Genomic DNA, 22,805 nt, shown 5'->3' with positions numbered 1-22,805 from the left:
TCAATTTCTGGCTTCAAACTAATGATTCTGTCTGACACTCTCATCACCTCCAGAACACTCTTCACATGCTCTTCCTTCAAGAGTACCCCTACCACATTTCACTTTCTATCCATGATAGAACAGTTTAAATCCACAGATGGTCCTGGCCCTGCTTCCTTTCCACCTGGTCTCTTACACACACGCACACACACACACACAATAAATTGACCTTCTTTTTCTTCATCATGTCAGCCAGGTTTCTCCCTTTAGGTCTTAGAATATTGACAAAAATGTCAAAGTAACCTGATTCCAGTTCAGTAATTTATTTTTAGATAGACATTTCAGTCATGGGCAGTCATGGTCAAAAAGGGGCAAGACAGGACCATGCTCTTAAATAATGCTGTTAAATCCAACGTAGAAGGAAAGCAAACGTTTGGGCACAGTTCAAGCAAGGACATCATTATTTTATTTTATTTTTGTTTTTTAGAAAGGACAGCACAATGAGCAGGATCAGTGTGGGTGGCCATCAGCCTCAGGTGGGGAGGTTGAGAAAGAAAGAGAGACACAGCAGAGGGAAGAGTGAAAGGGAGATGGAGAGCGAGAGAGAAATAAAGACAATATAAATGAGACAACGTATCTCTAAAACTACAGGATTAATTTATTATAATGACCATGAACATCAATTATTATATTATTTTTGAAGGCGTTTGCTGGTTTCAGCCTCTTAAATATAATATTTTTATGCTTTCCTCTGTGATAATTGATGCTAAAATTAACATCATCTGGGTTTCAGACGTGTAATATTTATTAGATTAAAAATCCATAATGTACCTGCTCTCCAGATTGAAAACGTAAATGAACGTGGTCACGTGTCTGGAATCACACTGACATAGTCTTCTACCATCTCAAATAGGAAGTGAAGGGGACCACTACGACGAGCCACCTCACTGGCTGTCTCCCCAGAGTGACTGCGAAGTGCTGCCTTTAGGTGACGCTGAGAGAGGAGCAGCTCGAGGGTGTGGGCGGAGTCTGATTTGGAGGAGCTGGTGTTGGAGGCAGCAAGGTGCAGTGGTGTGAGTCCACCATTGGTCTGAGCATTCAGTTCAGCTCCATGCTGCAGGAGGAAACTCACCACGGTGACGCGGCTCCAGCGGCAGGCGCTGTGGAGCGGTGTCCAGCCGTCATTGGTGCGGGGATTCACTTTAGAGCCCGCAGTGATTAAAGCAGAACAAACATCAGCATGGCCGCTGTATGCTGCACGGTGCAGGGGAGTGTAACCGTCCTCATCACAGCAGTGCACCAGCAAAGGGTCAGTTGCTAATAACCTATGCACTGTTGAAAGCTGGAGAAAGAAATATGCTTAGGATCAGCAAGGTACAAACTCATCAATTAAAACTGTAGTGCGTAACTTTTAAAAATAAGACAAAGATCCGTTACATTCAGCTCGGGTCTGAAAGAAGCGTCCACGAAAGAATTTCACCCAAGTTCAAAAAACCCTGTCATTTAGGGATAAACCCATACAACACACAACACAGCCTCAGTCAGGTCTGATAGCATTGCTTGACATAGCGTATTCACCATCTGTTCACAAAGACAAAACTGAGGCAGACTGAAAAAAACAACCTAAATCTTAAAATGTGTTTTTAGTGAAGCAGCCACAATCATTATCAAAACAAAATCATTACTTCAATGCATTACTCTTCACATCATGCTTGGTAGTGCTGCAGGTGGTTTGTAGCTGCCAAGCACCCTTGACACTTATTCAACAGAAACAACAACAAAATCACCAAAAGGTCACTCATTACATCTTCAATGTTTTACTTGAAACTGTTGCTCTTTGAGAAAGAGTGTTTTAGACATTAAAATGCTAATGAAATCCATTAACACCTCTTAAATGTGAAATTATGAAAAGAGGAGCAAACTCGTTCTCTGTTGATTACATTCAAAATTAATTTGGCCGATTTGTTAAAGAAAGAATGGTTGCAATTAATTTCTGCTGAGTAACTCTTAAAGTGCTTAATGGCACGTTTGAGTCTGATAATCTAAATTTTTTTCTAAAACGTTTTTTTATGGCTTTTTGTGTGAAAAACATCAGGTTTTCTAATTAAAGCACATTCAAAACATGATCAGAGGCTAAATATTTTTTAATATAAAACATGCAACTTCAGGAGTAGATTGCCATATGGCAATCTATGGTGTGAACATGCCCTGTTGCATGTTAGGAGTGTTCATGTTTGATCATGCTCAAATATTGTCAAATTAAATTCAATCAATTATATCTGACAATATTTGAGTGACCTATTTTATAGCATGTACCAAAAAACTGCCACTGCACTAAAAGCTGAAATCACTTATAGCTGAAATGATTTAAAAAGTAACTAAACTAAACCCCTTATCCACTTTTTTTCAGGTGAAAATCAGTGTAACTAGTAATGTTATTTGTTGATCCAGGTGCAAATCTTCACAGCTGTGTTAAAAATCTGTTTACTTTCTGCTTCTCTCTGGTCAAACACCAGAACGACAGCATTTAAATTTTGCCAATAGCTATTTTAGTCTAAGTGAATTTATTTTTATTTTTTAGGCACCTACTCTGTATCTTGCCAATACTAAAATGTGACGTCGACAGACTGCCGGCCACTGATTGGCAGAGAGTGTTGTCACTGGAAGAGTCAACGTCCAACACAAGAATCAAACTGAAGAATGCCAAACTGTCGATCAGTTCAAAAGACTTAAAAATCCTGAAAACGTGCACTAATCTCCAACATTTAGCACAGACATTTCTAAAATCTCAATATTTAACAGAGGAGTCTGGTGTATTTAGCAACAGCACTACTGAAAGCCAGCGACCATGAGCCGAAATCACAACCCGTTCGGCCATATTTTAGTTCAGTGACTGTGTCAGTCGGAGTCTGTAGTCCAGTGATGCAGGAAGTACTGAACTACTCTTTTTAATTAACTGATTCTAATGATTCAGTACACCAAAAAAAACAGCTTTACTCATCACAGGTTTGTGTGGTTGGGTTTTTTTACAGCAGTTTTGTGCAGCTGTGCTATGATAACTCCACCCACGTTGAGGAGGTTCTATAAAAATGGAAAACGACGTGCCTGATACCAAACGGAGTGAAGCACATAACACCATATTGGCAGCTGCAACTCAGTGTCAGAATTCACTACCAGACCACTGGTCTGCTCTCGCCCCCCTTAACACTCAGTCTGAGTCAGCTGCAGAAGAGGTTTAGTTACGCTTTAAACATCTTGAGTAATCATCAGTAATTGGATTCATGTGTCTGATCTTGACCTTCTGAAGAGAAAAACAACATGAAAAAGGTTTTGATTATGTAAATTTTGCCTCAGGGCAACAACAAGAAGAGAGGGATTATCACAGTTACTCTCCCTTTTTGTTTACTTTCTGTAAGCACGAGTTAGATTGCATTGCATTTGCAAATGGTGTTGCATCTTTGTTAAATTGTCTCCATACATACACTGTATCATTTTACAGGATTCTGGGCTCTATTAAAACTGTATCAAACGTTTGTATTAACAAACTGCAGTGAAATGTTTTTTCCTTGAGTAGAATGGAATTAAAATGAGTTTTAGTTGATCAGAAACTGACTAAAGATAATAGGACATTTTTTAATTAAATATACAACATAAGGACATGGCTTTTGTTCTTTAACACTTAACCTCTTGACACTAAAGACACTTAATGAGTAAGGTTTTTGATCACTTACACGATTATGTTCTGCTGCCCACAGAATGAGCTCCACTGGTTTATCTTTAAGAGCTTGCTCCTTTTCTAGATACAATTCCTCACTGTGATTCTCCTCCTCCTCCTCCTCCTCATTCTCTTTGCTCCCGGTCCACAGGCTGCTGGCTCCGCGGGGGATCAGATGTCCATGTGTGTTCAACAACTCAAGCTGATTAAAATCTTCAGGAAATGCCATCATTGAAGTCCAAGAGACAAACCTGATGTAATTTAAATAAAGTAGAATTAATGTTAGACGTGGAGGAGAGGGTGTGACAGAAACTGAACATTCTAAAAGTAATATCAATGTTATACAATAACTTTCATTTGATTGAATTTCACAACCACTGAGTTGAATGTGTGGTATAAAGACGTCTGTACATTGTGTGTACACCAAATGCATATATTACAGATAATACTCTTTCACGTCTGAACTTTTATACAGGTTTACACAGGCCACTTGATAACACAAATAAATAATCAGATAATCACAACTCGAATGTAACATGGTTGCTGGTGATGGTGGATGTTTTCCAGACACTGTTGTCTGGCAATCTACTAGGATTTGCATGCAATCAGTTAATATTGTTTTTATATGGTGTACAGTAGAGTTATTGAACACCAGTTAATATTATATTGGCTCGGAAGAATCAATCAACACGTAACATTTGCGCACATTTACGTTCCATGCGTAACTGCTAATTTGCGCACAGTAGGACTGGAATGAGTAAAGTAAATACAGGACTTGGCGTCAAGTAGAACGTTTGAACGTAACTGTCCAGTAACATTTACACTAAATTACGTATATAAACATTACGCTGACGTTACCTTCGGTCCAGCAAGTGTCCGTTAAAAACTGGACGTTGACATCCCATGTAGCTACCACTAATATTTCAGTGACGTGTCTTAACAGCGTCTGTTCTCAGTCAGTCGAGAGGTTAAATTATCATACGAGAACGAAAATGTACAGAATCTCACACTCACCCAAGACGACGATTTCAAAACACACTAGTGACTGCAGCAAAGACATGTGGACTGTGTAGTTGCTTTGCTTCTAGCATTCAGCGAAATCGACGATTACAAGACGACATTACCCACAATGTCTGGTAGCTTCCGTTCTCTTCTTTTTCTTCGTTAACACAATGTGTAGTAGTCCAGTCGTATGTCAACACAATTCTGCCATCTACCGGTCAACGCTTAAAGGTGGAGACTAAATCCAGTCTGATGGTTTTACAGGAATATAAACAAACAAACAAACAGACAAAATAAAACTCAAAGGACCAGGATGATATTTCTCAGAATTTCAAAGTAAAGGTATTTGTTTTGTCATGGAATGATGTATGTGTCACAATAAAAAACATATGTAATTGATGCAGTCTATTAATATGAAACATAAATGTCAAATAAATGTAAAATAAAATAAATACTAACATGGACCACTGTAATTCAAAACCAAACAAGCTTATACATCATTTAATGTAATACATTTAAAAATGTGATGTGTTATTATTACTATATGGCACTATATATATATATGTATATATATATATATGTGTGTATATATATATACAGTATATATATATATATATATATATATATATAGACACACATATATATGGCTATTATCATATTCATATTCTGTCAGTATTCTGGCAGCTGTGCCTCAGCCACACGTGCTGTGTTTAAAGGAGGAGGAGGTTGTAGGATATGTTACCATTATATTATGATATTAAGTCGTGGGCCACATGTAATTGATTGGGGCTGCCAGATTGACACCTCTGGTCTAGAACAAAGTATGAAGCGCTCATGCAGTTGCCTTTGATGTAGGTGTGATCTACTTTACATGGCTTTAAAAATATACACAAAAGCACAGTGGACATATTGTGAGTGATAGTTTCAGGAGGCGGACACTCTCTCTGTATTTAGTTAGACTTAAAACCTTCCTTTTTTTAAGTCAGATTGAATTTCTCTGCCTTGTATTCGTCTGACTTGATCTTTGATTCTCCATTTATTAACAGCCAGACAAATACATCTGCTGTGATACATAATGTGGAGCATCATGTGCAGGTACCCTTTTCCTAATAACACCTTTTTCTGAGCTCATTTTACACCCGTACAAATAAAACACCGCCTGCTGTGAGAGCCATGATTGATTTCCATCCCACTGAGTGTGTTGTCATTAGAGTTTATGCAAGATGTTAGCATCAGGGTATCAGACAGACGGCAACATATTTAAATAAACAGCGCAACCATAAATCTTTGTTAACTCTGGCATAGAGATAATGTTTTATGTGCCATTTGTTTGTCTCCTCAACCAAATTCCATTCAATTTTATGAAGGCATGACCCATTCAGTTCCAATGAATGGAATCGCCACAGGATTAATCACCCCCCGCTTTCTTTAGCATTGTTAGAAATGGCATTTTAAGTAAACAAATATACTCTTAAAGGTGTAGTGCGTAGCTTTATAAACAAATGCCAGTTACATTCAAACCAAAATGAGTTCCACACAACTCTCTCTGTGTTTCTCAGTATGGGGGTTAGATCTCATGTAGTTCAGACACAGTCCTGCCATGCACACAGGAAGTGATTTGATCCATGTTAAGACAGACGGAGGGAACGGCAACTAACCCTCGACTCCACTCCACTCGGTTTGGCTGTGACTTCGTTTTACAACGAGTGACTAGTGACATGTAAAGCAATTGTTTTCGATGCACTGAATCATTAGACTCAGTTAATTAAAAAGATTTGTTCACAGAATCGTTCAGTACTTCCTGCATGACCGGAGCACAGACTCTGTCTGACACAGTCACTAAACTGCGGCTGTTGCTAAATACACCAGACTCAGACTTGACATTTTAGACATTCATCCATCCATCCATCATCTACCACTTTATCCTCCACCAGAGGGTCGTGGGGAGTGCTGTGCCAATCTCCGCTGACATAGGGCGATAGGCGGGGTACACCCTGGAAAGTTCCCCAGTCCATCGCAGGGCCACACACACATAAAGACAAAAGAACATTCACTCTCACACTCACACCTATGGTCAATTTAGGATGTCCAATTTACCTAATCCACATACTGCATGTTTTTGGAGAACCCGGAGAATGTTGCCGGAGAACCCAGAGAAAACCCATGCACACACAGGGAGAACATGCAAACTCCATGCAGAAAGGCCCTTGTTCCAACTGGGGCTCGAATTCAGGTCTTCCTGCTGCAAAGGCAAGAGCGTTAACTACTACACCAACCGTGCAGCCCCATTTTAGACATTTCCTTGCTAAATGTTGGAGACTCCCATGGTGTAATGAGCCCTCTCTCTTTTGACTCTCTTTGTATGCACAACACACTATGTCAACTGACTCAGCTTCCTGTTGACCTTTATGTCACAGAAAAACAGCGATATGGCCGGTGAGATGGATCGTGCTGTGGGTCTATATGTTTCGTACCTGCTGGCCATGTTAATGTGGTACAAATTAGATGGAATATGGCTCTTGTGGTTGTGTTGTTGTCCCAAGAAAGTCGCCAGCACCGTATGATCGGTTTTTCAGATGAAGGATACAGCATACAATTAATATTATATTGTTTCTGTTCGTGAAGACCATAATAACACAATAAACAACAAAAATCACCAAAGGTTACACACAGCAGCTTTTAAATATATCGCTTTATTGAAACAGCAGCAGCAGCCTTGATAATTATTAGTTCCACCACTCATGCCAGCTTGGTTAGTGGTGCTGCAGGTGGTGTGTAGCTGCAGAGCACTCTTATCACAAGATTCAATTCAGTGATCCAACAGAAACTCATGACAACCACTGACAGAAAACTATTAAATCTCTTTTTGGACAAAGGATGTTTTGAAAACATGGCTTGGCTTAAATAAACAAACTGAAGCACATTTTCAGTTTCACAAACTAACCACTGCACCAAGTCACATTTCCTGCCTCTGTTTGAAAGGAACATTGGAATAAAGGGAGCACACCATCTCACATTGTACTTTTTTATCGTGACTTATGGTTCTTGTGCTGTTTGGCAAATAATAATTTTGTAGTGGACATAACCTGATGTGAAGTTTACAGCGCAGGATATGCTTATTGTTTGTGTTGCTGTATAAATGGAGCAGTATCTCACAAACAACTTCTCCCTGCAGGAGACGGTTAAAGTGACTGACACAGCTGCAAAGCAAAGAGAATATGGATCAACAGTACACTGGGGCATCATAAGGTCAACTAATTGTGTTTCATCAATGGTGGTGTCCGTTGTACCGAGCACTCCTTTACAATACTTTCTGACCTCCATGCTGGAGAATCTGTGGAGAATCTCACTTTATTAACCAGAAAACCTTCTGCAACAGCTCATCGCTGGTCACAAATCCCTGCTCAACTCTTTCCTATACTTTTCTTTATTTACATGGCTTGTAAACACCATGAAACTGCATTGCATGGGTAACAGTATACAACAAATCTACAAAATATTTATTATACTAATAATAACAATCATAATAATAATAATCATAATAATAATACCCTCACTTAAGATGTAAGTGAAAATTAAGTGTGTGGATGGATGCACATCTTCTAAACCTTCTGAAATTCTAGCTCTAACATACAAATCATTTATATTCAACATGCTCAAATTTGAAAGGCCAAATTAACATCCCAAAATCCCAAAAGATGAAAAATTAATATTAAACATCAAGGGCACTTGACAGGATAAATGCTTCGTGTCCTCGCACATCCCTGGGGCCCTGCTGCACCAAAGCCGGGATATGTCAGCTAACCTGGCTGAATTTAGTCTGGAGATGGTGTTACCATGGTGATTTATTCTGTGTAGTCAGCCTAAACAACAAGGATTTGTTAATCCTGGTGCTCGATCTGTTCAGTCAGCTGTTATTCTGATCAGAAATAAACAGTTCTCTGGATGTAGTGCATGTGTTTCAATGTAATTTTATTTCTGATGGTCATTATTACTCTTGGTTTTTCATGAAGACTGATGTTCGTGTTATTGTTAAATGCAGCTGTTGAGATGATGAGAAACGGGACCGAGTTGTTTTGGGACATGTAGCTGCATGACACGTATTGATGGTTTTCCAACATTCTGCATCACACAGCATGGAGTCGTGAAGTCACCACAGATGATCTCCATCCATTCATCTTCTACCGCTTTATCCTCCACACGAGGGTCGCGGGGGATCACTGTGCCAATGCAACAACTCTTCAGTAACTAGAACACCTGGGCATGAAGTGAGATTTTCCACCTTTTTTTTTTTTTTTTTAATCAAAGCTAGAGGTAACGCTTTAAACTGCAAATATGATAATTTCAGTGAAGCGATGCTAAGTGAGGAGTTCATTTGCAATATAAGAACAACTAAGGCACCAACCTCAGTTTATAGTATAAAACCGTAAAGGACAGTATAAAAACGGTTATTTTGCTCAAATGAGTATTTATATTGGGCTACATATACATTCATTTTGTCCCCAGTTCTGCCAGAAGCTTTTCCTCTGATCTTATTAAAAGCGACTGCATTACCTTTTGTTCATCTCTTCATAATTATCCATTATAAGCCGCTGCTCTCGTCTCCATTACTTCAGTAAATCTGTGATCGACCCTCATGTCTATTCCAAAGAGCATCCTGGTTTGAAATTTATGCAACGGATTAAGCCAGGAGGGATTCAGTAGCATAGGATAGAGCCCGTTTCACAGATTTCTTAAGTCCACTTCCGTGCAACAGGCCCCAGGTTTGATATATATTTATTTGACACAGAAGAGAAATAATGTTGTTTTTTCTGTTCATAAAAACCAAACAGGCACAGAATGTCATGTACAATATGTCAACTATGTTTTATTCATTTCACATAACCAAACAAAACAAACAAATGAAAGCACAGATATTGCCCACGTGTAAGAGAGAAACAGATCAACATATATAAATTGCAAATACCTCTAAATTACATCACGTACCCTACAAACTTATTAACAATAGTACTATGCCCAAAGAAATAAGGAAATAAATAAATAAACCAGATAAAAAGATTTTTTAACATGAATTTCAGAATGTGAGTCTGAATTACATGTATATTTTTTAATATTCAGTGTATTTTGTATATATATTGTATATACTTTCAAAGCAAAAATAAAATAAAATAATAATGCTTGAATACAAAAATGCCATTAAAACTCTGAATATGGAGAGACAGACTTGTTGTAAGCCGAGTCGCGCGCTCACACGCCCGCGTGCGCGCATGGTTTAAAAGGCTGCTGCTGCTGCAGCTACAGAAGCGCACCACGACTTGTTGCTTCAGCATCTCTGTTCTCTTCAGTGACACAGACACGAGAGCAGCTGAGAAGGCAGGAGAAAGACCAAGAGAGGAGAAAGGAGGAAAACAAAGAGAGGAAAGAAATGGAAAACAGTGAGAAAACAATGAAACCTTTGTGTGTTTGCTTGTCTTTGCTCCTGTGCGTCGGAAGCTCGGACAGAGCAGCAGCTGCAGGCGCGGGACAGGCACTCAACGACTCCTCACTCGTGGGAGAGGGGGTGCTGTCTCCTAGGGGGAATTTCTCCAGTGGACAATCGGACAACCGGACCTCGGGTTTATTCCTCCTGGACTTTGATGAGGGGCTCCTGGAGGACTGGCGCTCTCTGGCCAGTAAGAAGAGCCGCGGGGGAGAGTCGCAGGAAAGCAGCGTGAAGGTGCTGCTGGTGGCCGCGTACTCTCTCATCATCGTGGTGTCTCTGTTCGGGAACACGTTGGTGTGCCATGTGCTGGTGAAGAACAAGCGCAGCCAGTCCGCCACCAGTCTGTTCATCATGAACCTGGCAGTGGCTGACATCTTCATCACTGTGCTCAATACACCCTTCACCCTGGTAAGACCCGCTCTCACCCAGGGTGATACACTGCAATCCACTACAGAATATTTATGTAGATAAGAGACGACAGATAACGACTCCCAACTTCATGTGATGCGTGTATTATTTTTAATAGGGAAAAAAACATATTGAGTCTATTAGAATGACTGTTTTTTGTTGTCTGATTTGCGAGTGATTGTGTTGTTTTAAAGCGGCGGAGATAAAGAAAATGTGTTGCACCAAATATCTCAGGGACCCTCACATGTATTTGTGTTGGAATAATTGGCTTAGACTGGAAACTATTCAGAATTAAAGACCTTTATTGACGCCAATGTTGGACAAATTGGTTAGCAGGAACAATAGGGCAATTGAATGAGTAGGCATTTTATTATTATTATTATTATTATTATTATTATTATTTAGATGTTTTGAACCTGTTGAAGTGAAAACACAATTATTAGGGAGAGCTGAGTGCTTTTATCGCACATCTGAGTACTCGGCCCTTAACTCTGGGGTTACTGCAATTATGAAATATTTCAGATTATGAAAATTAAAACAATTTTTTTATTTAATTTTTTTGTGGCCTGGAGCTTTTTGCAAAAAAAAGGCCCTTGTGTATCATGAAAGCTACATGTTTTTGCATTGCACGCCCAAGAAAAAAGGTATGCCAGGTCCCACCCATCTGTGTAATAACTGTTTCTAACACATTTCTAATCATAACATAATAACAATAGGCCATTAGGTGAACAGATTATCTCATCTTTGACCCTCTTTTTGATTTTGACACATGCAATAGAGATGTCAATACATGTAGTGTTTAGTGTTGTATGTACTAAGATGTTTGCCACCAGAAGATGGCGCCATTTGTGTCATTACAAGGAGAGGGTCTCTCTCTCTCATCTTTCCATGGGCGTGGGACTTAATTGAAAAAATAAAACTCAGAAAGCACATTTCCATTTTTATTAAAAATTAATACATATACTGTTCAATGAATTGTCAGTCATCTCACGAGCCTGAACATTTAACCCTTAGAACACAGAGCATTTTAGCTGCCTTTTTTCCCCCATTACTATGTTTAAACGTACAGTATATACAGAGACTAAAAATGTGCAATATAGAGTGTCTTATATCCTTTATTTCAGAAAAAAAAATCCACCAACTATATAAACACATCTGAGCAAAAAGTACTCAAAATGTTTAAAATTTGGTTTGAATTTGTGATATTTGGAAATAAGTCACTTGGCTTGTTTTTATGAACAAAAATAAAATAAAAGAAATGTTTATTTTGTGACTTCTGTGACTGTTATTGCTACTTTATATCACTACTAAAAGTGCAGTATAAATTGATTCAACAACACATAAGAAGATGAAAAAACTCAGCTATTTTTAAAGCCTGAACATGTGACCTATATACACACACCCCCAGGATATCCATATAAGTTGTGTATTATTCCAACGGCAATTTACCATGGGTGTGCCTGTGGCACAGATCTGAAGGGTTAAAAAGGTAATTGATTTGATGGAGAGATGGATCTGGAAATAGATTAACTTAACAGTGTGTGTGTGTGTGTGCCCTCAGGTCAGATTTGTTAACAGCACCTGGATTTTTGGGAGGACAATGTGTCATATCAGCCGCTTTGTGCAGTACTGCTCTCTGCACGTCTCCACGCTCACGCTGACTGCCATTGCACTGGACCGACGACAGGTTTGTAGACGTCTGGAGATGAAACACTGGCGCTCCTGTGTCACAGAGGACAGTGGCACTTTTATGTATGCAGTGTGCATTAAGTTGTGGCGTTAAAGCTCCCGTGCGGAGAAGTTCAATCGCTCCCCTTGAGTGAGAGAGACGTTAGATTTTTGTATGTCTGTCTTTCGATGTCAAGTTACTCATCCAGTCAGCGTCCAGGAAACTTGGAGCTTCCTGGTTTTAGGAAGTGCTTGATATATTGGATATATCAATATATATATTTTATACGTATGTGTATATTGGACTTGTTGCCGTTATCCGACATGTCGATATATCGGGAGTGCTTGGGCCGATAACTGACACGATACCGATATACACAGTATATGTTTTTGTAGTGAAATGAATCATCATATCATATTTTTCATACTCATGTCACAACAGTAGGTATAAATGGACATAAGAGAGCCAGTACCATCATAAAAGTCTAGAAGGTAGCAGCCTATTTATGCTACTGTTGTAATCAATAATCATATGTCATAATGCATTTTAAATCCAATATCTGCCAGTAATATGTATCCCTAATCAATTCTCATGTTAAAAGATACATTTTTAGCAGGAACTTCTACTTTCTCGTAAGCTATGGGTGTATAATTGTGGTGGAATGGTGCACACTGCTGCACACACTCACTTACACATACAAACAGCACCTGTGACTGTCCTCATGACTCAACTCAACTCAACTCACCTCAAACTGTATTTCTAGGGCGATGTGGTCGGAGAGAAGTCGAGTGGCAGCGTTTTGAATGAGCTGAAGGCAGTTGAGTGATGACTGAGAGCGAGTGGACGGACGTGCAGTCATGTGTGACGCTTTTTTAATTCTGAGAACAGCAACAACACAGTTGATGTCTAGCGAAAGACTGTGGTGAACATGGCAACACCATGAACCATATCATCAAAGTGCAGAATATGAGGAGATCATGCAGTGGCGCACAAAAGGTGTTGCAAGGGCGAGACAAAAATCCCTACTCAGTCCTTTGACACTGATAGGCAATATCCAGGTAAACAACCCCAGAGTGTGGGAAGGTGATTCATGTCTGCACAGGCTCTTGTCGTCATGTTGGAGCTTGTAGCTCGTATCAGTATTGCACATCACTAAATATCAATATCGGACAATGATGTCCATTTATTGTTAGAAGTCATGTTTATATTATATATGCCTTGATTTACAAGTGCTACTGTATGTAGCTGTTATGCTTCGCTTCTTGCCTCCATCATGCCTGATCAGTCGTAATGTAAAAGTGCATCACTCCCTTTGTGCAGCACAGGGATATCGGTGGCAACGCATGAACAAAACACTGCCATGCTGAGAAATACAGGCAGTTGTGTGGATTTGATAGGCTTAATCTGCCCCGTGAGAACTCATTGGTTTCAATGCAACCAACATTTGTTTGTATCCAAAATGTACGCACTACAGCTGTAAAACCACGCACTGAAATCTGAGAAGCCCATCAACTGCAAACTCTGGAGAACGTCTGCAGCCGATTCTCTGGAGTTCATGTTTGAAAACAGCATTGCTTTTAACAAGACGGGGAGAGAAATCTCTGATTAGATAAGTCACCGTGATTCGGGTGCTGCACCTCTGATCAGAGGTTTTTCTTTGCAATCACCAATAGTCTGTAGAGAATCAAGACAAAACTGACATAGTGTGAACATAGTGATCGCACAGTCCTGAGTCCCCCAATCAGTTTCAGTTTATCCGTATTTTTCCTGATTTTATAGAATTTTATCCATTCCTCTTCATCTGCCTGGTTATTCAGCTTGTCAGCCTGCGTTTCTTTCTGAAAATACTGCATCAACTGCTGTTTGTCGGAAAAGAGCAAAGTAATGCATTATCTGCACATGTACAGTTTCCATCAGCTAATTGTGACAATGTGTGGGTCTTCCTTCTTCCTCTTCTTCTTCTTCCTTCAGCTTCTCCCTTTAGGGGTGGCCACAGCAGATCATCCGCTTCTCTCTCTCTCTGCTCCCACTTGGCTCTATATTTAGGAGGCATGACATTTCATTCCACTGTGATGCAGATGACGGAGGTATCTTGACGACATGAAGGCCTGGATGGCTCTTAACTTTTAAAAATTTGAATGCAAAGAAGACAGAAGTGGTGGTTTTTGGTGGTACCACTGGGACCCAGAAATTGGCCTAGTATATCAAGCCAACTATGAAGAAGGTAGGAGTTAAATGGACTAAAATTTGACTGTCCTAAAAAGCTTTTTTTTTCAATTGAGGCAGCTGGGGGCACAGTTTTGATGACTGCATTTTTTCTCATAGACCTATCCAGGGTGGAGCCATAACCAGTCCTATAGCAAGTTTGGTTCATATCGGATATTCTATTGTAAAGTGAAAGCAGCTTCATTTTCAGCTTTACTGCTCCCTATCACGTACATCGTGCGACTTTTGGAAAAGCTCTTGATCACCTTCAGTCCTCAACTTGTCCACAGTGTCCTCGCAATGATCGCAGTAAAGGTGTAGGAGGAGTTCAATCAAATGTTTTTTTGGTTTTGTCCATGGGCTAAATTTTCTTTGACTGGATCTTCTACAGTGTTCTGTCTGCGGCGCAGTCATTTGCCCCTCCAATTTTCATTGTACGTGCACATTCGCCCAACCTCTTTCACATGTAAATGTTCATAATACCTTGAAAAGAAACACTCTTGCTCTCATGAATCATCACTATGTCTCACAGCAAGTGTTGCATGACTGATGAAAGTGTTACCTCAGTAACTGGAGCAAGGTATTGTAGAGTAGGAAGAGGTAACTTAATATGTACAATACTTTTTGAGACTTAACGGTTAAGTTATAGGTTTTTTTTGTGGTTGTAGGAGTTACTGGTACATATAGTAGTTTGCACTGTCTTGTATATGTTTTTAAAAATTGCTTTTTATTGTTTGTTATTGTCGGGCATTTCTGATCCATATCTGCAGCGCACTGTCTTTCTGTCCACATCATTCAAACTGCTGAACTTGAAGTAATAAAGCATTTATCTCATGATCAAGCATTATCAAGCTCCAGCACCAAAAGTAGCGTGTTGGTGAGCAAAGAACAGATTCAGATACAGCGTCTTTCAAGGCTGAGGCTATTCTATTCTTCAGGCATACTATGAATAGGTGTTTATTGTATTATTATATTGTCCCCTGCGAAAAGAAAGAAGAGAATCCAACAGCTGAAGTAAGCTGGAGATATCAATCGGCCTAACTTACAAGAATTCAAATTAGGTTTTAAATCATGTGAAATACACGGTTTACCCACAAGTTGCTCGCTTAAATTGGTAATGTTCATATACTGAACACTGGTATGTCGCCATCCAGAGTACTTTTACAGGACTCTCAGGGATTTCCCACATTTCCCACAAACCTTTGTCCGATCACAAAACTGTGCTGCTTTGAGGTCATGTTGAGTCTCTGCTTTGCTGACGATGTACAGATCGACTTGCCTTTGAAACTAAATTGTAACGATTCTGTTGCTACGTGAACCTAAATGATAACAAAACCAAATTGGACACAAGGCCCCTGACTGTCCCTCTGGTGTCCTTGGCCCCCTCTTCCCCCCAACATCCACTCATCTGTCAACAACCTTGGTGTGACCTTTGATAGTGCTTTTAAAACTGATAAACAAGTGAATTCTGTGACAAAGAAAAGTTTTTTATTAACTTGAGGGTAATCCACGTTTTTAGAACGGCACAGCTGGATTACTGCAACGCCGTGTATTTTGGGATCGACCAGTCGTTGATGCATCGTCTGCAGCTCACCTTATGACTGCCGAGCACAAATGATCATATCACACCAATATTGGCCTCACTCCACTGGCTACCAGTGTGTCTTAGTATTGATTTTAAAATCCCACAGAATCTGCACTTCAGGGCAGCTAACCAGCTGCTACTGATTGTCCCCAAAACTAAGCGAAAGACCAAAGGTAGCAGTTGGCAGTGTCTACACTGCTATGCCCAGACTCTTGATATGTTTAAATCTTCTATAAAAACCTACTTTTTCCTCCTTGGTGTTGGATTCTGTTTGAGCTGGACTCAACCAGAATCCTGTTTGCTTTTATTATGTTGTTTTTATATCTTTTGATTTCTTTGATTGTTAGTGTCATTCTCCACAGTACTTTAGTCAACCTTGGTTCTTTTTAAATGTGCTCTATAAATAAAATTCGATTTGAGTTGAGGAGACTGCAGTGTAGAAACGAATCCAACCAAGGTGAAGTGCGACAGTGTAACAAATTACTCCCTGGATTGTAATGAAATACAGGTATGAGAGCTCCCTTAGTTTAGCAGCGGTCCTCCACCCTCCCTCTTCCTCTTCATCAGCAGCGCCTGCAGCTGCACATTCCTTCTGTTCTTAACAGGGTGACAGTCAGTGGTAGAGCAAATCATTTGTGTGAATGGGTATGAAAGATAAGTGATAGAACATGCGCTGCACATGGATGCACTGTATGAAAGTGTGAGTGAATGGGGTGAATGACAAAACAGCGTGAAGCAGCCTTGAGTGTTCATCAAGACTAGAAAAGTGCTATATACAGACCATTTATAATCTTCTCAACTTCGCTTCCTCATCTTTTTTTCCTCAAATTTTAAATAAAGAGATTATATTTCGACACAATCTGAAGCAGGTGAGGTGGGGGGGAAACCAGGTAAAGGGGAAAAGACAATCAGACACAAACACAAACACAGCCACTCATGCAGACAGGGGAAAACAGACAGACCATATAACAGGAGGGGGAATGGGAGGAGGAAACAGGAGGAGAGACGTTTCATGCATTACAGTCCTAACAGTACTGAAGATTAAATGTCAGGTTTCTCTAAATGCAATGTTTTTGGTTTGTGGACAAAGCAAGACATTTGGTTAAATACTGGTCAACATTTGAACCCGTTTCTGTTTAAAGTAAAAACAAATTGATTATTTGAAAAGATAGATTTCTTTTTGAGCCATAGAAAGAATAGAATAGAAAGTTCTCCAAAACAAAACCCATTATTACTTACATCATATGCAGACAAAAACACAGCACTCATGATTGCACAAATGGGAGGAAAGTTTTATTTGAAAGAAGCTGTAATTGCAGGTCTTAATTTGGGCTGCTGATGTATTGTATTCTATTATTAGAAGGTTTTTTGTGCTGGTTTCTGAGGGGAGATGCACTCTGCTGTATGCAGCAGAATGGACTCAAATCACTCGCTGTCTCTCTGGCTTTTCATGAATCCCCCAAAACATCCTTTCTTTCATTCTCGAGCAGGAAGCAACGCAGCTCTCTAAATGTATCCTCCACAGCATAAACACAGAACACAAGCTTTTGTCATATTGAATACGACAAAAGCTTGTTTGATGAAATTGTTTCATCACCAGTAAAACCTGTGAGAGTCCATATAGATCGGGCTCACACAACCACCATAAAGGAGATAGATCGTTATTGCTCACTTCATTTTCTACATTCTGCTCATAATTCCTCCACTGGACAGTAAAATGATTAGGGAAAAGGACAATGAAGCTGTGGTCAGAAAGGTTTATTCAAGATTATTCTTACTGGAAAAAAAATCCCTGAATCAACTGAAGGTCGTCGAGGGTTTTAAATGTATCTGTGTTGATGCCTCAGTGTTCAACTTTCTTTGGTTCTTTTTTTTCCTAGTTTTTAGTCCATAAATATTCAGATTGCAGTTTGTAATTTAGTGGTAAAGTTGTATCCATCCATCCATCTTCTACTGCAAAGAAAGAGTGTGATGCCACAGTACTTTAATTTACAGAACTGTTTGTTTTCTGAAATCCTGATGTTCCATATTGGACCAATACAAATGTTTTCTTTGTTGTAAACACTCCATGTGCATACAGGTCATTAAAGAACCTTCCTAATGCACCTTTAAGAGCAGTCCCTGGAGTGCTTAAATGGAAAGTACTGTGTTTATATATATATACACATATATATATATATATATATATATATATATATATATATATATATATATATATATATATATATATATATATATATATATATATAAAAAAATATATATATATATGTCCATAGTTCCTCAATGGCACAATGAAAGCTGACCAGCCAGAGAAAACACAAACACGAAGTTACCATTTAAAGGAAAGCTGTGCTTCAAGAAATGTTGATGTATTTTCATTTCATATTGAGAAAGGTGCCTGACGCACCATGTACTTGTACGTGTCAGTGCATTCAAAAGCACAACACTGTAGGGAGACCTTTCTTCACTAATCCTTTTAACAACATAAACATATGCTTTGGTGCTTTTACTTTCAGAAGAATGTCTGCAAACCAACCGACCCAATCTTATGTAGATAATGCCACACATTTCCATCAACACAGCTCCACATGACACACACATGGAAACAGTACAGAATGTGAGAATGTCTCTCATTCATACAAATACCTTTTATCTGTGGATGAAAGAATGTCAGTACATATAACACCAAGGCTGGATTTTTGGGCGATACAAACAAAATGAATGGACAAAAAAACTCTGAGTGAGGATGATTTTAACTTGCTAATAAAATTAAGTTAGGTAAAAATATTCTTTGCCACCACTGCCAAAAATAAAGTAAAAGAGAAAGCATCTTATGTTATGAAGACAATACACATTTAATGGCATTAAACCATTTTTTTGTTTTTACCAGTGGGAATAAGGGGAATAAGTGTGGAACAGGAAGTGGAAATGACATTTACATCTGAGGTGTGGGGAAATTGCATTTTGTGTTGACACTTGCTGAAATAGTTAAAATTATAATTTTTTTGTCCCCCAGGTGATTTTACATCCTCTGAGACCTCGCATGTCTCCTGCCCAAGGTCGTGTTTGGGTTGTCATCATTTGGATTATGGCCACCTGCTTCTCCCTCCCACATGCGATCTACCAAAAACTCCTAACCTTTACGTACAGGTACTGTAAAATGTGACATTTGCAAGCGTCTAATATCTAATACCCAGAGAAATTCACACGGGAAATACATATCACTTTGAACATCCTGAACATGTAACGAGTTACTCTCGGCAAATGACATCTGCTTTTGTACATTTGAACCTCAGTATTATTTAGTTACTTGCACTTGGGTACATTAAAGGTGACATCGAATGCTTGTATCACACATATATGTTAGTTATGGAGGTCTACTTACATATATTAACTTGTTTTCATGGTTAAAAACCTCCGAGTCGCTGCAAACGAGCCGATCAAAATATCTCCTCACTGACGCTCTCGTCAGCCCCGTTTCAGACCAAAACCACACCTCCAGAACGTGGACTGTGTTGTGATTGGCCAGCCAACGAGAGCTTTCCCACTGTCCTGTGATTGGCCAGGTACCTGGAAGTGACGTAATATATAGGCCAGCTCTCAGATACACAGCTCCCCCTCTGGCACGGTGGATGCTCTGCATCTCAGCAGCTACAACGAGAGTAGTTCCTCTTCTTCCCCCCGGTTGAATGTACGCAACCGGATGTGCCTGGACTAGTGCCCGCACCAGGAGGCGCTACGGTGGTGAGAGGAGTGGTGAGGTATACTGATGACAACATCAACATACGGAAGTGCCGATCTGCTTTGCAGAGCCCAGGAAAACAATAAAACCCTATTTTCTCAGCAGTGGCTGAACTGTTTGTTCTGAAACTTTAGGGTTTCATAAACGAGGTAATGACGCAGATACACACAGCGTTAATTGGAGCTTCCGGTCTATGTCGCCTTTAAAGCAAATGATTATGTACAAAGGTCTGCTGTTGCCCACAATATCAACTGCTTTTGTCAGGTGAATTAAAATGTATCCTCCTGGTTCTCTGTGGAAGTGTAACTAAAGAGTACTATATTATTATTTATTTAAAATTAGAAGGTCCCTTGAAACAAAAACAACACAAGCTCTTTTATCTGAATCCACAGCAATAGTTTGTCCTCCCGCATGTTTCACTTTTTTTATTGGAAACGTGACTTCTTTGGTGAAAGGATGAAAGATGACACAGTATTCATTCATCAATCTAGATAACATGTTTTTTGAAAGAAAGAAAGAAAAAAAAAACAGCATGAATTCTGACTTTAATCACAGAATTCATGCTGGTTTATTTTTATTCTTTCAGTTTTTCATGTGGCCTAATACTCTTCCGCACATAACAGACCAAACCACAGTGTGTGACCCACAAATGGAAATGATTTTGGGAATATATTGGCTGCACCATTCTTATCAATGAAGCCAATGCAATTGAACATGTTTCCTTAATCTCTTAATATGTTTAAAGTCAAGTGGATCAAGCAATTTTCCATTATTTTTCTGATGTATAGACAAAATACATTTTCACAAAAATAATAAATGATCAAAAATGATACAAAAAAGTATTAGATAATGCCATACAACACACTTTCTTGTGTTCTGTGTGTCATCATTGTTCTCATCAGTAAGGAGCTGGAGCGCAGCCTATGTGTGCCAGACTTCCCAGAGCCATCAGATGTCTACTGGCAGTATATCGACCTCCTGACCTTCATATTGCTGTACATGCTGCCACTCTTGATCATCACCGCTTCCTACACCACAGTGGCTTGTCGGCTTTGGCGCCACAACGCCATCGGTGACACGACCACAGCTCAGCACGCCACCCAGAGGAAAAAGCGCCGGCGGACGTTAGCGATGCTGCTTCTGGTGGTCGGGGTGTTTGCCGTCTGTTGGTTTCCACTCAACTGCTACGTGGTGCTGCTGTCCAGCCAGGCCATTCACTCGTCCAACGCTCTGTACTTCTGCTTTCACTGGCTGGCCATGAGCTCCACCTGCTACAACCCTTTCATCTACTGCTGCCTGAATCCCACCTTTCGCCAGGAACTCCGGCTCCTCTTTGACATGTGCAGGAAGAGAAAGAGGACGGTGGAACCGGAGCTTCACCCGGCAGCCATCTGCACTCCCTGCCATCAAACCGCCTGGCCCGACAACAACGACTGCTCAAGACCGAGGCATGACTTGTCACTCCAGGGTCACGCCACTTCACAGCAGAGTCAGGCCAGTTCCAGTCAGACCCACAATCTTAAAGAGACACATGTGCTGTTCACGGCCAGGCAGGTTCTGACAGGGAGAAGTGACATCCTTTCAGTGGAGCCCATCGTGGCAGTGAGCTGACTGGAAATACTACATTTATCACATTGTGGTGCAGCTGCCGTCAGTATTTCTTCATCTTCATAAAGAGGAAATTAAGTGAAAAAGGAGAGTAACAGTAGAATTAACCTGTAGGAATCTAACAGCAACGAGAGATTGCTTTTTGCGACTTTACATAAGACGGAACTGTGATAGTTTCACATTGTATGGCAACTTTGCTGTGGTTTTATTGAGACTTTGTCCACTCGATGGAACATTTAAACCTCCTTTGTCTTGTTTGGTATGTTTGTCACAAACTAGGATCTTAGCTCTTGGAAAAAGAAAAAGGCATTTTATGGACTTCACTGCGCTGGCTCGTTTAAACAGCAGCTGACAAAATGGTCTCACCACGAAGTCCATTTTGTGATTATAAACCTGGAGCTTTGGATCAATTCTTGAAAATGTCTTTTGCAATCTGTTGCAGCACAGTGAGACTTTCATACATGCATTTTTTAAGATATTTCATCTGTATATAATGGTCTCACACTTTCAAACTCTGGTGGAAGGTTTTTCAATCTCTGCAGCTTTGACTTGCATTTCTTCAACACGTCACTGGGAGCCTGTAATTGTCTTATGTTGTTGCCATGGAGACCTTATAATATATGTATAATTGATGAACAATACAGTGCTGTCATGCGCAACAGGTAATTGTTACAAGAGTACTCAGTACTTTATTTTTCAATGTATTACTCTGTCAGGTGTTTTCCAGAGCACCAGAATTTCACTGTACATTTTCCTCTCAGGAATGTGGCGGCCTCGCGTTCCACCAGAGCTCGGCCTTAGATTTTCTTTATGTCACTATAAATAGTTTCTATTTTGTATGTATGTATATATGTATGTATGTATATATATATATATATATATATATATATATATATATATATATATATATATATGTATATATATATATATATACACCTTGCTGGGTGCTGATGACAAGCCAAGTTCCCTTTCCACTTGACTACGGGCTGCCTGCTGTCTAGGGTTTAAAGTACAATTTTCTACATGTTATTATTGATTTAACCTTTGATTCCATTTATAATACATTTATAATAAATAAATGAATGTGTATCATTTTGTGAACTACATATAGTTCTAGATTGAAACATACACGTTTTGAAATGAAATATCCAGAAAGCTCAAATCATATAACATAAACCTTTAATCACAATTCCTACCAAAATGCATTTGCTGTTGCAGTTTAGTTGAATGTATAACATAATTTGTATTATACAACATCTATATATGTTACTCTGCAAACAATTTTTTAATGATAATGTGATCACTGACAATCAATGCATCAATGAGTTTTGTCTGACTGAGCTCTGGTTTTTATAGTCAGTCTGTCTTTGGTTTAGATGTTCGAACAATAAAACTTCACAGATAAGATTT

General features: G+C 39.5%; 2 protein-coding genes across 3 annotated transcripts; one reads left to right on the top strand and one right to left on the bottom strand.

Moving 5' to 3' along the window:
* Positions 1-422: 422 nt before the first annotated feature.
* Positions 423-4,795, bottom strand: ankrd49 (ankyrin repeat domain 49). 2 transcript variants are annotated; one of them, XM_044027338.1, is made up of 3 exons: positions 4,709-4,795; positions 3,711-3,945; positions 423-1,321 (listed from the first exon to the last, which is right to left on the bottom strand). In XM_044027338.1, the coding sequence occupies exons 2-3, from the start codon at positions 3,924-3,926 to the stop codon at positions 845-847; spliced, it is 693 nt and encodes a 230-aa protein (XP_043883273.1). In that variant the 5' UTR covers positions 3,927-3,945; positions 4,709-4,795; the 3' UTR covers positions 423-844. The 2 variants fall into 2 exon arrangements, with proteins under 2 accessions (XP_043883273.1, XP_043883272.1); XM_044027337.1 differs by lacking the exon at positions 4,709-4,795 and adding an exon at positions 4,553-4,702.
* Positions 4,796-10,142: 5,347 nt separating this feature from the next.
* On the top strand, positions 10,143-22,043 carry gpr83 (G protein-coupled receptor 83). The gene is made up of 4 exons (XM_044027336.1): positions 10,143-10,586; positions 12,148-12,273; positions 19,062-19,195; positions 20,690-22,043. The coding sequence occupies exons 1-4, from the start codon at positions 10,143-10,145 to the stop codon at positions 21,396-21,398; spliced, it is 1,413 nt and encodes a 470-aa protein (XP_043883271.1). The 3' UTR covers positions 21,399-22,043.
* Positions 22,044-22,805: the final 762 nt, after the last annotated feature.

This window comes from Solea senegalensis, linkage group LG6 (genome assembly GCF_019176455.1).
Source record: "Solea senegalensis isolate Sse05_10M linkage group LG6, IFAPA_SoseM_1, whole genome shotgun sequence".
Lineage (NCBI taxonomy): Eukaryota > Metazoa > Chordata > Actinopteri > Pleuronectiformes > Soleidae > Solea > Solea senegalensis.
The sequence above is the reverse complement of the archived record's forward strand: the minus strand, read 5'-3'. Positions and strand labels throughout refer to the sequence as shown.